General features: G+C 43.8%; 1 protein-coding gene across 6 annotated transcripts in view; it reads left to right on the top strand.

Moving 5' to 3' along the window:
• Positions 1–7,205: 7,205 nt before the first annotated feature.
• Positions 7,206–14,297, top strand: part of ECPAS (Ecm29 proteasome adaptor and scaffold) — a 101,180-nt gene continuing 94,088 nt past the window's right edge. The window contains exon 1 of one of the 6 annotated variants that reach the window (XM_032634219.1): positions 7,206–7,538. In XM_032634219.1, the coding sequence (XP_032490110.1) occupies positions 7,517–7,538 (22 nt within the window). In that variant the 5' untranslated portion in view covers positions 7,206–7,516. Of the gene's footprint in view, positions 7,539–7,786; positions 8,190–8,414; positions 8,673–14,297 lie in introns of those variants that run through there. The other 5 variants (XM_032634220.1, XM_032634221.1, XM_032634218.1 and 2 more) reach the window with 5 other exon arrangements.

Consider the following 14,297-nt stretch of genomic DNA (forward strand, 5'->3'; position numbering starts at 1 on the left):
AATCTCTAGATCATATATAGTGTTTCTTCAAATTGCTTTGCCTAAGAATGCCTTTAAAAATCAGGATGTCCTATTTCACAGTGGCCCTTCTCTCACTTTACAAAAGCAAGCCATGCCTCTCAGCCATCTCCCGACTAAGAGGGTTGATTGTCTTCAGAGGAAGAACTTGATGACATCAAAGTGACAATGTGATATATTAAATTAGGTAATGAGGAAGTGAATAACAGCAACTGGGTATCTTTCTTTTTTTAAAAAAACAGCCCCTGTCCTTTCAATTGAGATACATTTCCAATAAAATTTTACTTTTCATGTTTAATAACTCTCAAAAGCTGTAACAAAAAAAGCTGTAACATAAAAAATATGCTAATCACTAATAGTTAAAACCTTAAAAAATGTTGTAATGTATTTATGTTGTTTTTGATAAGTTGTGTACTATTAATTATGATTATTCAGTCATAGTAATTTTTTAAATAACCATAGAAAAATTTTCAAATATTTAAATTTATATACATATTTTTGTTGAAGAAAAGGATGATAAAGTAAACAATAAGCCTTTCAAGGTTAAAACTATATTGCCTTAGTGTAAATTGTTGTGCACTACTCTTTGTTGCAGTGTGCAGGCTTCTCATTGAGGTGGCTTCTCTTGCTGCGGAGCATGGGCTCTAGAGCACAGGCTCAGTAGTTGTGGCACACGGACTTAGCTGCTCCGTGGCATGTGGGATCTTCCCGGACCAGGGATCGAACTTGTGTCCCCTGCATTGGCAGGTGGATTCTTAACCACTGCGCCATCAGGGAAGTCCCAGGCCTTTATTTTATTTTATTTTTAAAAAAATATTTATTTATTTATTTGCTTGTGTGGAATCTTAGTTGCGGCACGCGGGCTCTTCAGCTGCGGCATGCACGTGGGATCTAGTTTCCTGACCAGGGATGGAACCCAGGCCCCCTGCATTGGGACTGTGGAGTTTATCCACTGTGCCACCAGGGAAGTCCCTGGGCCTTTATTTAAAATGCTACTATTTACAGTAGAATTCATTGTCAAAATTTCTTCTTTTCAATTATTTAAGTAATAAGGGGAAATTTTAGATGCCAACCTAAAATTGTGCAAACGAGTTACATTGTTTTTCAAAAAAAAATTTTGGGGGGGAGACCTGAACAAAAACCTGTGAAGTCACTGTCCTAAGGAAATCAGAGGAGGTAGAATCTTTTGGTATAGGGATAAATCCTATCTCTAGAAGATAGGGGACAGGTTGCCTCATTCTCCGAAATGCAAGATGTAGTATTATACTGGACCAGATCAGCTTTTTGCCTTTCTCCAGTGATATTTGGGAGGGGAAAAATAAAATGAATGATGGGGTTTGCCCAAGGTTGGGAATTGATTGGCACTGTATGTAAGAGAGAAATCAAGGAAAGAAAAACTTGAAGGTGCTAATAAGGATTCATTGCCATGAACATAAAGTGGTCAAAAACTTCGAGGTGATGAGGATCTAAAGTGTACTCTATGTTCCTAAAAATAAAGGCTTAAGCTAATCAGGATTTCGTTTTTCTCATTCAGTAATAAAATCGGAATCAGGTTGACCATAGCTTGTATGGCAGCTCTCACAATACATTCAGAGACCTGGCCTTGTGCTATGTTTCTGCTTAAATGGCCTGTAGGTATGTCATATTCACAACATGGTCACTGGAGCTCCAGACTTGTCTAAATTCCAGGCAGAATTAACAGAAAAGGCAGGAAGCAAAAATGACATATCTGTTGACTCAGACCCTTCTAAACAAATTACAGCTATTGCATTAGTTTCTAGATGCAGTCAGCCATTCCACAATTGGAATTGCTTCAAAAATTGCTTTTCCACAATTTTCTATGTTCTTTCCACCTAGTCTTCTAATAGAGAAGTTTGAAGCTTCTATGTTTTCAAACTCATTTTTTGTATTTTCTATGTCTTAATTCTTCTGAAAGACATACTTTTAGCATTCCTCTATCTCCCAATTTGCTAATTCTCTAGTTTGCTGTGACAAGCCTACTGTTTTACTTGGTTATTAAAATTAAAAATAAAATGTTCAATGATTTAAAAAATGTACTCCAATCCACAGGAATTAGGAAAAGAGAGGAAAGATTCTATATGGTGGTTAGAGACTGATGTTTCTGAGTTCAAGTTTTAGAAAGTGGAATGTTTTGAGTCATGACATGGTTTTATATGTCATGAAATATGTCTTCAGTCAATAACTGACCGAAAAGAGCAGAGACGATCATTAGGGTTATGCCTCTGTCGGCAGATTGGATCCAGTCCCTAACTTTTTCAGCAACCAAAACAATTAGACTTATTTATATAAAGTCTTATTTATATTAGACTTATTTATATAGAATTTTGGCTTGTCTGGGGCTCTTTGGGAATGGATAATTGAATCTTTTAGGATAGCTGGATTTTCTAGATAGCTTAGAATTAAACCTTTAAGCACCAGAAGTTGCTTACTTATTATAATCATTTTAGATGAAAAGCTTTGTAAAATATACTTCATACTTCCTCGATTTTTGTTGCTTGAAATTAGACATAATTTCACCATTTCTTTTTTTTTTTTTTTGGCCACGCCACGCAGCTTGTGGGATCTTAGTTCCCCAACCAGGGGATTGACCCCAGGCCCTTGGCAGTGAAAGCACGGAGTCCTAATCACTGGACCACCAGGGAAGTCCCTATTTCACCATTTCTTGATGTCAGGATTAGCACCATAAACATCACTTATTCAAGTGAAATGATTTCAGGGCCTATGTGGTGGGTAGTGCTTTCAGTACTTTATAAATAACCCCAGCATGCTTTGCTTTTTGAGTTCTTATAGCTTCTTCTCATAGTTTTCCTACTTCTTCCCTTGTTTTCAGTGTGTCCGTTAGTACTTTGGTCATCCATGTACCTGCCCAGAAGAGTGCCCTCTAATATTCTGCTTCTACTCTGCTTTGACTGACGATGGAAGCAAGATTGTTCACCTTATCAGAATCATGCAGATATTCAGTGTGAGTAGGACCTACAAGAGGGAGAGGGGACTTCTAAGGAGTAAAATACAAATTTTTAGTTCTTGGATTTTGTGATATATTATTTTGGTTTCTCATTGGCCTTTCTTGGCCCCCTCTTACCCTCCCCCAATTACTTCTTGTCTGTTTTTTGAAACTGAAAATTAGTTGGTGTACAATATTACGTTAGTTTCAGGCGTACTACATAGTGATTTGACATTTGCATACATTACGAAATAAATGATCACCAAAATAGGTCTAGTAACCATCTGTCCCCATACAAAGTTATGATATTATTGACCATATTTCTTATGCTGTATATTTACATCCCTGTACTTATTTATTTTATAACGAGCTTTGTACCCCTTAATCCCCTTCAGCCATTTTACCCTCCAGTCTCCTCCCCTCTGGCATCACCTGTTTGTACTCTGTATCTATGAGTCTGTTTTCTTTTTTCTTAATTAATTAATTAATTTATCTTTGGCTGGGTTGGGTCTTCGTTGCTGTGCGCGGGCTTTCTCTAGTTGTGGCCAGCAGGGGCTACTCTTTGTTGTGGTACGTGGGCTTCTCACTGAGGTGGCTTCTCTTGCTGCAGAGCATGGGCTCTAGGCGCATGGGCTTCAGTAGTTGTGGCTCACAAGCTCTAGAGCGCAGGCTCAGTAGCTGTGGCACACGGGATTAGTTGCTCCACAACATGTGAGATCTTCCCAGACCAGGGATTGAACCCATGTCCCCTGCACTGGCAGGCGGATTCCTAACCACTGCACCACCAGGGAAATCCTTTTTGTTTTCTTTGTTTTGCCTTTTAGATTCCACATATAAGTGAGATCATATGGTATTTGTCTTTCTATGTCTGACTTACTTCACTTAGCGTAATGTTCTCTAGATCCATCCATGTTGTCCCAAATGGCAAGATTTCTTTCATTTAATGGCTGAATAATATTCTGTATACATGTATCCATTTCTTCTTTACCCATTCATCTACTGATGGACACTTAGGTTGCTTCCATGTCTTGGCTATTGTAAATAATGCTGCTGTGAACGTTGGGGTGCGTGTATCTTTTTGAATTAGTGTTGTTTTCTTCAGGTAAATACCCAGGAGTGAAGTTGCTGCATCATATGGTAGTCCTATTTTCAATTTTTTTTTCAAATTTTTCTTTTGGCCGCACTGCACAGCTTGTGAGATTTTAGTTCCCCGACGAGGGATTGAACCCAGGCCCTCGTCAGTGAGAGCACGGAGTCCTAACCACTGGACCGCCAGGGAATTCCCCTATTTTCAATTTTTTGAGGAACCTCCATACTATTTTCCTTAGTGTCTGCACCAATTACCATTCCTACCAATGGTTCATGAGGGACTTTCTTGTGGATTTTTCTTTTTCTTTCTTTTTTTTGGTTGCTTTGGGTCTTCGTTGCAGTGCACAGACTTCTCATTGTGGTGGCTTTTCTTGTTGGGGAGCATGGACTCTAAGCGCACAGGCTTCAGTAGTTGTGGCATGTGGGCTCAGCAGTTGTGGCTCACAGGCTCTAGAGTGCAGGCTCAGTAGTTGTGGCACATGGGCTTAGTTGCTCTGCAGCATGTGGGACCTTCCTGCACTAGGGCTTGAACCCGTGTCCCCTGCATTGGCAGGCGGATTCTTAACCACCGTGCCACCAGGGAAGTGTCCTGTCTGTTTTTTAAAGTTGAAATAAATTTTAGATGGGAAGTATCTCAAGGCTACTATTTAAAACCATAGTGCCTAGTAAGATGATGATGTTATTTAGTGGGAAAAATAAACTATAAGTAGTTTGAAGGAAGAAGCAACTATAAAAAAGCTTGAAGAGAGTGATTAGAAGCAGCATTGTAAGCTGCTATAAACTACTGTATATAATGAGATGTTAAAGCCATCTTTTTTTTTGCCTAACAATTCCATGTCTACATATAGAAATATGTAACTTCATAAAGATATAAGAATGTTTTACAGTAGCATTGTTTGCAGTAGTAAAAAATTGTAAAAACTTAAATGCTCATCAATAGGAGAATGATTAAATTTTGTCATGTACTTATCATGAATGGTTTTTTTTTTCTCTTGCAAGTCTTTGGAAAAGACTATCATGCAGTCATTTAAAAGAATGAGGTAATTCTGCACATACAGATCAGAATGGTTAAGAATGTAGACTCTGGGGACTTCCCTGTGGCGCAGTGGTTAAGAATCCACCTGCCAATGCAGGGGACATGGTTTCGAGCCCTGGTCCGCGAAGATCCCACGTGCCACGGAGTCACTAAGCCAGTGCGCCACAACTACTGAGCCTGCACTCTAGAGACCACAAGCCACGACTACTGAAGCCCGCGCACCTAGAGCCCATGCTCCACAACAAGAGAAGCCACTGCAATCAGAAGCCCATGCACCGCAACGAAAAGTAGCCCCTGCTCGCCGCAAGTAGAGAAAGCCTCCGCGCAGCAACGAAGACGCAACACAGCCAAAAATAAATAAATAAATAAATAAAATAAATTCATTAAAAAAAAGAAAAAAAGAATGTAGACTCTGGATCCACACTGTCTGGATTCAAATTCCTGCTTCAGCACTTACTAGTTTGTGGCACTTTAGTTCTGTTCCTCAATCATTCTGTATCATAAAAACCCCTACTTCATAAGATTGTTGTAAGGATTAAATGAATTCATCCAAGTAAAATACTTTAAATAGTGCCTGGCACAATTAGTATTAGCTATTATTACTGATATAGAAGGATACTTGTGATATATAGTTTGGTGAAAAGGTAAAGTTACACAGTAAAATGTATAGTAGGATTCCATTTTTGTCAAACAGAATCTGCGTGTAAATACCTATATGTGATTTGCACACATGTGGGATTCTGGAATGTCTATATAGGAGGAATTTATGAGTTGCTAACTGGCATTGTCTGGAAGTTAAAATTTCAAACGAACTTTTTTTTTTTTAACTTAGATTCTATACTTTTGGCAGGGGTTGGGGGTGGGGGGTGGTGGTGGCTTGGCTTTAGAAGGATCTATTGGAAATTACGGGAAGTCAGTTTCCCCATACTAGTCCTTGGTACAGTCACTCTATACATTCATAGAAATGGTCAGGAGAGGTTGTATGCACCAAACTGTTAACAGGGATTATTTCTAGGGAGTACGATGAAGGGATGGTGAGCAGGAAGGTGGCAGACAACCTTTACTTTATACACTTCAGTATTGTTTGCGGATACTTCATTGTGCATCGATTTTGTGTCACCATCAAACAAAAAGAGCCAAAATGTGCTCAAAAGAAGGGACTGGTTAACTTAATATACTATGAAGTCATTAATAAAAAGAGTGGTGGTGGTGTAGAGCTTTTTGAGTTAACGTGGAAGAATGTCTATGGACGAAAAACACTGATACAGAACTTTATCATGAGTCTGAACCCCCTCCCCACTTCGTTATTTTGGGGGCCATATACACATGTGCACAGAAACAAGGCCTTGGAGGGTGCATGCTCAACTGTACCTGTTAACCATAGTTTTCTTAGGGGAGTGGGATGCTGGGAGGGGAAGCAAGTCCTTTCACTTTCATTTTTAAATTCTGAACCACTTGCAATTTTTACAAAGATCATGTATAATCTCTATAATAAAAGCAATAAAGGACATAAATGTCTTTAATGTTGTGTAAGTACCTTGTACTTGCCCAAGTTACATCTGGAATGACATATATTCATTTTGCAAGACATTAACTAGGGCTTTACAGATTTCTTTTAGGGATAAAGGCAATTTCAATTCAGTTAGGATCTTGATTTCTTCCTCTTATACCAAAAAAAAAAAAAGTGTATCTGACCTTGTACCTAATTTATGACAGTACTGTCACTTAAAGTACAGCAATTATGCAACCCCTTAATTTGAATTCCATATTGCAAGTGTTTTTCACTAAGTGAACTCACGGACAAACTGAAGGCATAAAGTTAAAATCGCTATATTCAAAATAAATCACTCGGGTTACCAAAAAGAACGTAGGGATTAAAATATAAGACAACAACCCCTATAAGCATATATACTTGAAATTCAACTTTAAAAATCTTGGCTTATTGAACTTTAGTGGGACTTAGTGATCTTCCCTCACTCGGTAGTCCTAGTTCTAGTTTCGAAGAGCATCAGAAACCTTCAGTTTATCACCATCTTTAAGTAAAAGAAGGCGCCCTGGGCACCCGGGCTCGCCCGGGACTGAGTCAGCGGCGGGGCCGAGAAGTTCAGCGGGAGGCGCAGGGCGGGGCTTCCTCCCGCCGACTCCGAACCCGGCTCAACTTTTCCGAGTCCACGTCTCTAACTTCGGACAGGCGTGTTTCTCCAGGTCGGGACCAGCCAACGTGACAACCACAGACCTTTACAGAAAGACCTCCCGTCCCGCCTCGAGGACCTCCCCCGGCCGGGGCAGCCCGGGCCAGCTCGACCAAGCCCCTCACGGACTGCGGCGCGCGGCTCCCCGAGGCCGAGCCCGCCTCTCGCCTCGCTTCTGGGCGCCCGCGTCGCGGCGCTGAGCGCAGCATCCCCGGCATGGAGACCGGCTCGGACTCAGGTCAGAGGCCTGCGCGTCCGTTCTGCGCCGGGGCCGCCGGAGGCTGCGCGGGCAAGGAGGGGCGGCGAGGAGCGGCTAGGCCGGGCCGCCGGTGAAGGCCGCCGCGTGCCGGGTCCGCGTAGGGAGCGCTCGCGGGCCGGCTCCCGCGCGCGGGGCGGGCGGCGGCAGGTGGGCAGGACGAGCTGCGAGCGAGCGAGCGAGCGAGCGAGGGCGGGCGGGCGCGCGAGGGGCCCGGCGGGGGGGCCGCTGGGAGGATGGCTCAGCTCTTTCTAAATATAAAACCGGCGTGAGTTGGGCGAGCGCGGCGCTGAGCCGCAGAGCCGCCGCGCGGGCCGGGCGTACCGGGCCTCGGCCGACGGACAGCGGCGGCTCCGCAGAGGCGCCGGACTGCGGGAGCGCCCGAGTCGCGAGCTCGCGGGGGACGGCGAGAACTTCGCGTGCAGCGAGGAGGACGCAGGCGGCGACGGCGGGCGGGCCTCGTGGGCGCAGCTCGGCCCGCGCCGAACTACCAGAGGCGGCTGCCGGCCTCTGCTGCACCGAGAGCGGCGAGCCCCCAGTGCCGCCCGTCCGTGCCCTCCCCCTCCGGCCCCTCCCTCCCTCCCCGGCGCAACATGGCTGCGGCCGCCGCCTCCGCCTCCCAGGACGAGCTGAGTAAGTGCCACGGCGAGCCTGCGGCAGCGAGCCGGAGCCGGCGCAGCGCCGGGCCGGGGGCGGCGGCCGGGGCCGGGCGGGAGGGCAGGGGAGCAGGGCCTGGCTGGCGGGCGGGCGGCGGCCGCGGCGTGCGGGGGGCTGGGGCGCTCGGGCCTGGCGGGCGGGCGGGCGGGGCGGTGGCCGCCGCCGGCATTTGTAGGCCTCAGGTTTGCACCGTCACGTTGCGAAATTGAAACCGGAGCCCCGGGCGGAGCCACCTCTGTGTGCGATCCTCCCCGGCCCGGGGGTGGGGGGAAGCCTAGCCCCCTGCCCGTAGGGGCTGGGCTGGCTGGGCGGCCGGGGCCCCATGGGGGCGGGCTGTGTCTGCCGTCCCGTCAGACCCCTCCGTGGACCCCGGGCCCAACTGTTGGGCGAGTTCTAGAAGTGGAGCTTTCGGGGAGGAGGAGAAGGTGCCGTGTTGTGACACCAGAAATCAGCGGAAAGGTCAGGAACAGGCGGTGACCCTCAGGTGGAGCAGGAAGGACGGGCGGACAGGGAGCGTCGCGGCGCTAGCCGCAGGGGAAACCTCGGGGTGACAGCGCTTTCAGAAAGGAGAGCCAGTGCACACTTGACCTTAAACGTTGCAGTTTTCCGGGGGACGGCGATCCACGCTCGGGGAGAGCGGTGGTCACCCTGAATCGCAGGCCACCTCGCCCGCCGCCCGGGTTCTCCTCGGTGCTTTGTGGGAAGTGTAGTCCCCGGGCGCCGCAGGCCCACGCTGGGGTCATAAAAATTGAATTTTCCTAAGACATGCAAGACAGTTTCTGATTGCCTTTGGGGTGGTTAGGTGAAAAGCTTTAGGCTGAGGTGTTTCCTCAACGCTGCCCTTCAGTTTATGAAGAACAAGAAAGGTGTTATTTAGGGATGAGGTGGGTTTTAAATGGAATGAAGCCTGGGTGAGGTGTCTCAAGCCTTGTGAAGTTTCTGTTGTTACAGCCCCCTCTGAATTTTCATGTGAAAGTAGCTATACGCACAATAATTTCTGTTTATTTGGTGCTTGGCAGTTTAAAGATACTTTTATATACATGATCTCACTTTTGTCCTCCTAACAGCCTAGTAATGCAGGTAGGTAGTAATTATCCTTGTTTTAAAGAGGAGGCAGGCTTAGAGAGATAAGATCCTTGCTGCTTTGACACAAAACTGGTGTAGCAGCAGTGGTGTTTGCTCATTTTGAGGCTGAAATAAAGAATTGGTGTCACCCTGGGCAGGATGGAGAGTCTTGAGTAGACAAGATCTCATGCGGTGGTTAGAGATAGACAGGGCCTGATAGCCACAGAGTTGATTGCTTGTGTGTCAGTTCCAAGCTGGAGCACCACGAGGCCTTTTGGGGAGATCAGCTCCCTGATCTTTTTTCTTCCATTTTTTGTTATGTGGTAAAATACACATAACATAAAATTTACCATCATAACCATTTCTAACTGTACAGGCCAGTGGTCTTAAGGACATTCATATGGTTGTGCAACCATCACCACTGTTTATCTCCAGAACTCTTCATCTTGCAAAACAGAAACTCTATGCCCACTAAACTCTTCCTTCCCCCACCCCCTCCCAGCCCCTGGCAGCAACTGTTCTACTTTCTGTCTCTGTGATTTTTTTAAAAAATAAATTTATTTGTTAATTTTTGGCTGCGTTGGGTCTTTGTTGCTGTGCACGGGCTTTCTCTAGTTGCGGCGAGCGGGGCTACTCTTTGTTGCAGTGTGCGGGCTTCTCATTGCGGTGGCTTCTATTGTAGTGGAGCACTGGCTCTAGACGCACGGGCTTCAGTAGTTGTGGCACACGGGCTCTATAGTGCAGACTCAGTGGTTGTGGCACACGGGCTCAGTAGTTGTGGCACGTGGGCTCAGTAGCTCCACAGCATGTGGGATTTTCCTGGACAGGGATCGAACCCATGTCCCCTGCATTGGCAGGCGGATTCTTAACCACTGCGCCACCAGGGAACTCTTTGTCTCTATGATTTTGATATCTCTAGGTATCTCATGTAAGTGGACTCATACAGGATTTGTCTTTTTGTAGCTGGCTTATTTCACTTGGCATAATGTCCTCAGGGTTCATCGGTGTTGTACCATGTGACAGGATTTTCTTTTTTAAGGCTGAGTAGTATTCTACTGTATGCATATGTCATATTTTCTCATCCATCTGTCGAGGGACACTTGGGTTGCTTGTATGTTTTTAGCTATTGTGAATAATGCTGCTATGAATATGGATGTACACATCTCTCTTTGAGACTGTGCTTCCAGTTCTTTTGGATATATACCCAGAAGTGGGATTGTTGGATTATATGGTAATTCTATTTTTAATTTTTTGAGGAACTGCCATACTGTTTTCCACAGTGCCTATACCATTTTATGTTCCCACCAGTGGTAAACAAGGGCTCCAGTTTTTCTAGGACCTCGCCAACACTTGTTATTTTCTCTCTATTTTTTTTTTGCGGTACGTGGGCCTCTCACTGTTTTGGCCCCTCCTGTTGCGGAGCACAGGCTCCGGACGCACAGGCTCAGCGGCATGGCTCACGGGCCCAGCCGCTCCACGGCATGTGGGATCTTCCCGGACCAGGGCGCGAACCCGTGTCTCCTGCATCGACAGGCGGACTCTCAACCACTGCGCCACCAGGGAAGCCCTATTTTCTATATTTTTGATAGTAGCTATCCCAGTGGGTGTGAGGTGGTCTGACGTTTTAAGTTGTTCCACAGCAAGATATCTGAGTTCATGTTGTAGCACTAAACACATTAAAATATAAATTACTAGTTGGAATGGGGAACAAAACTAGAGGAAGAATTGGATATCATTCTTAAGTGGCTGATGTATTTGTATATATGCATTGTGCTCCTGTGCATCAGGTACCTGTTAAAACGTTTTTAGTTCTTCTGGTTGAGGAATTTACTGGCTTTAGCAGCTACTAGAAAAGTTAGGAAGAAATAATTCCAATGCTTGGTTTTTCATTGTTTTGTTTGGTCAAGTCACCAGTCTTTGGCCACAGATGTCTGTTAACTTGGTTTCTGCATTTCTTCAGGGGAGATTAAATACTTGGCAGTTGGTACCTTGGAATAATTTAACTTGAAATCACACTCATATATACCGAGCATGTATATAAGGAACTTCAAATAAGCCATTTTCAGTTTCAGAAAGGTTATAGTAAAAGGAGAGATGGCTGGTAACAAGGTGCTTTTTAGAATTCTGCTATAAGAGAAAGGAGCTAAGTATCTGAATATTAGCTGGCTATTATTTCTGACTAATAGATGATAAAAAAGCAACTAGATGCCAGCATTGTTTCTCCCCCTAATATTTTATCATAAAACTCTTCAAAAATACAGAAAAATTGAAAGTGAGCATTCATATACCCACTACCTAGATTCTACATGTGATATTTTACTACTAGCTTTATCACATATGTGTCCATTTTCAAGCCACATTTAAAAATTTTATTTTATTTTATTATTTAAAAAAGATTGTGGTAAGATACACATACATAACATAAAATTTATCATTGTAACCATTTTTAAGTGTACAGTTCAGTGGCATTAAGTACTAAATCCATCTTATTTTGATGCATTTCAGAGTGAATTGGAGACATCAGTACCCTTCCCCCTAAATATTTCAGCACTAGCATTTTTTTTTAGCACTAGCATTGTTTTAAATGCTTTGTATATATTCTTTTTTTTTAAAGATTTTTTAATATTTATTTTATTATTTAGTTTCGGCTGTGTTGGGTCTTCGTTGCTGCGTGCGGGCTTTCTGTAGTTGTGAGCAGGGGCTACTCTTTGTTGCGGTATGCGGGCTTCTGACTGTGGTGGCTTCTCTTGTTGCAGAGCACAGGCTCTAGGCGTGTGGGCTTCAGTAGTTGTGGCACGCAGGCTCAGTAGTTGTGGCTCACGGGCTCAGTAGTTGTGGCTTGCAGGCTGTAGAGTGCAGGCTCAGTAGTGTGGTGCACGGGCTTAGTTGCTCCGTGGCTTGTGGGATCTTCCCGGACCAGGGCTCGAACCCATGTCCCCTGCACTGGCAGGCGGATTCTTAACGACTGCGCCACCAGGGAAGCCCCTATATTCTTTTATTCATTAAAATAATCCTAAGAGGTAGGTAAAGTTCTTATTGCTGTTTTATGGAGTGGAAAACAGACATTTTAGGTTCCCAAGGTCCCTCAGCTAGTAAGTGGTGGAGTTGGAACTGGATTCCAGGTGGCTCACAGGCACTCATGACCAGTCTTTAGGCTGGGTTACCTCCGTGTACCATAGAGTGTTCATGCTGATGAAGAGATCAAATCAGATGCATTGCTAAATTCTCAGCTACTTGTTACTTTAATCCAATTATTTGACTGCTGTTTAACACTGCTGTGGTGTACAAAAGAAGCATGAAAACTCTACTGATGGAATTATAATACTACTGAGAAGAAAGAGGAAGAATACTTATAAACAGATATGTAAAGACCAAAGTGTATGATTTGTTATAGTTAGTAATGCTAGAGTAATATTATCATTTTTGGTTCCCAGGTCTGTTATTTTGAGATGTATAACTCGTAACACTGCCTTTCTATAGATTTTAAATCAATGCATTTTACCTTTGCATTTGAAGTGATATACATGTCATAAATTTAAATGAAATCTGTAGCTGCTTTCAGTTGTATCTGATACTACACTCTGTAGGAGCTCCTGAGAAGCAGAACGGACAGGTTTGTCTTTTACTTATCTCTTTTCTTTTCTTTCTTTTTCTTCTTCTCTTTTTTTGTTTTCAAGTAGTATCATGGAGTAGTATCATGTATGAAAGTTGTCAAAAGGTAAGCAGGATAATCTTGCGTTGGGGTTTGTCATCCTTTCAAAAATATCCTGTAATTGTCACTTTGAGTCAGGTGATTGTAATAGAATAATGGTAAAGCTAATGTTTTTGAGAGCTTACCATTGTGTTCTGCACTTTGTACGAATTAATTGATTGAATCCTTACAACAGCCCTGTGACTTTGGTACTATTGTTGTCTGGTGTTGCTTCCCTCATGTTACAGAGTTAGGGCTTGAACTCAAATTTTTTGACTCCAAAGTTTATGTTAATTCTGTGCTGCTACTGTACTAGTGTCTCTGAAAGGGAAATATAGTTTATAAGAAGATCAACATGGCTTTTTTCCCCATGTCTTGCTAGCCTGCAGAAGAAACGTGCTATAGTGTATAAAATGTGGCAATATTCTGGTTCATCCAATAGGGCATATTAGATTTGGGGGTAAGATGCCAAAATAGAGAACAATTAGTTCTGACTGTTAAAGGCAGTTCTGAAATCTAGTTTGTAAATTACTTAAGGTCATAGTCTGTAGTTTTTCTTTATATTTAGGGTAATGTAACTGTTTGGAATGGAATGAAATTCAATGCAAGGCATGTGGGCTAGTTTTTCTTCTAATATTATCCTCTGCCAGTTCATGGAAAAGTTGACATTGTAGTTATATTTCAGCAATGGGTAGGGAGATTTCTGACAGAGGGAAGGAAGCATTTGAGACTTTTCACCTGGTCAGCTGTTCATTGGTTTCATGTTCTGGGCTTTATAATTCTAAGGCATCCTTAGAATCTGATATTCATTGGGATAAAGACAGCTCATGAAGGAGCAACAGCCTATATAATCTTAAAGCACATTGATGCTATTCAACTTGACCATTCGACACAGCCACTTCACTTGCAAAGTTGGCCAGGTAATCAACATGTCAGGTGTCTTCTGAGAGTCTCTGCCGGTGACAGGCATCCTAGTGGCTCTTTTAGAGGATGAGATGGGGAAGCTGTGTGTGTAGCTGTGTAGGTGAACGTGATTCTGTGAGCATACTGAAACAGCCCCAGAGAGATTGCTTTAGTGACAGCCAAATATGCAGCTGAGCTGAGCTATGTAGAAAGGCTACATCAAGCCTGTATTATTTTAATTTTGGGTATTTAGCCAGATCGGGAGGTTAAAATGGAAAATAGTGATGATATTTCTGTTTTTTTTATAATTTCTAGTTTTCCACTTCTACCCCATCTTGTTTTGAATTATGCCTTCAGTAAATTGTAATATTTAATAAAGGCCAGTGTTGGTGAGAACAGTTGGCACTGGGACTTTCGACCTTGTT

This window comes from Phocoena sinus, chromosome 6, assembly GCF_008692025.1.
Source record: "Phocoena sinus isolate mPhoSin1 chromosome 6, mPhoSin1.pri, whole genome shotgun sequence".
In the NCBI taxonomy this organism is placed as follows: domain Eukaryota; kingdom Metazoa; phylum Chordata; class Mammalia; order Artiodactyla; family Phocoenidae; genus Phocoena; species Phocoena sinus.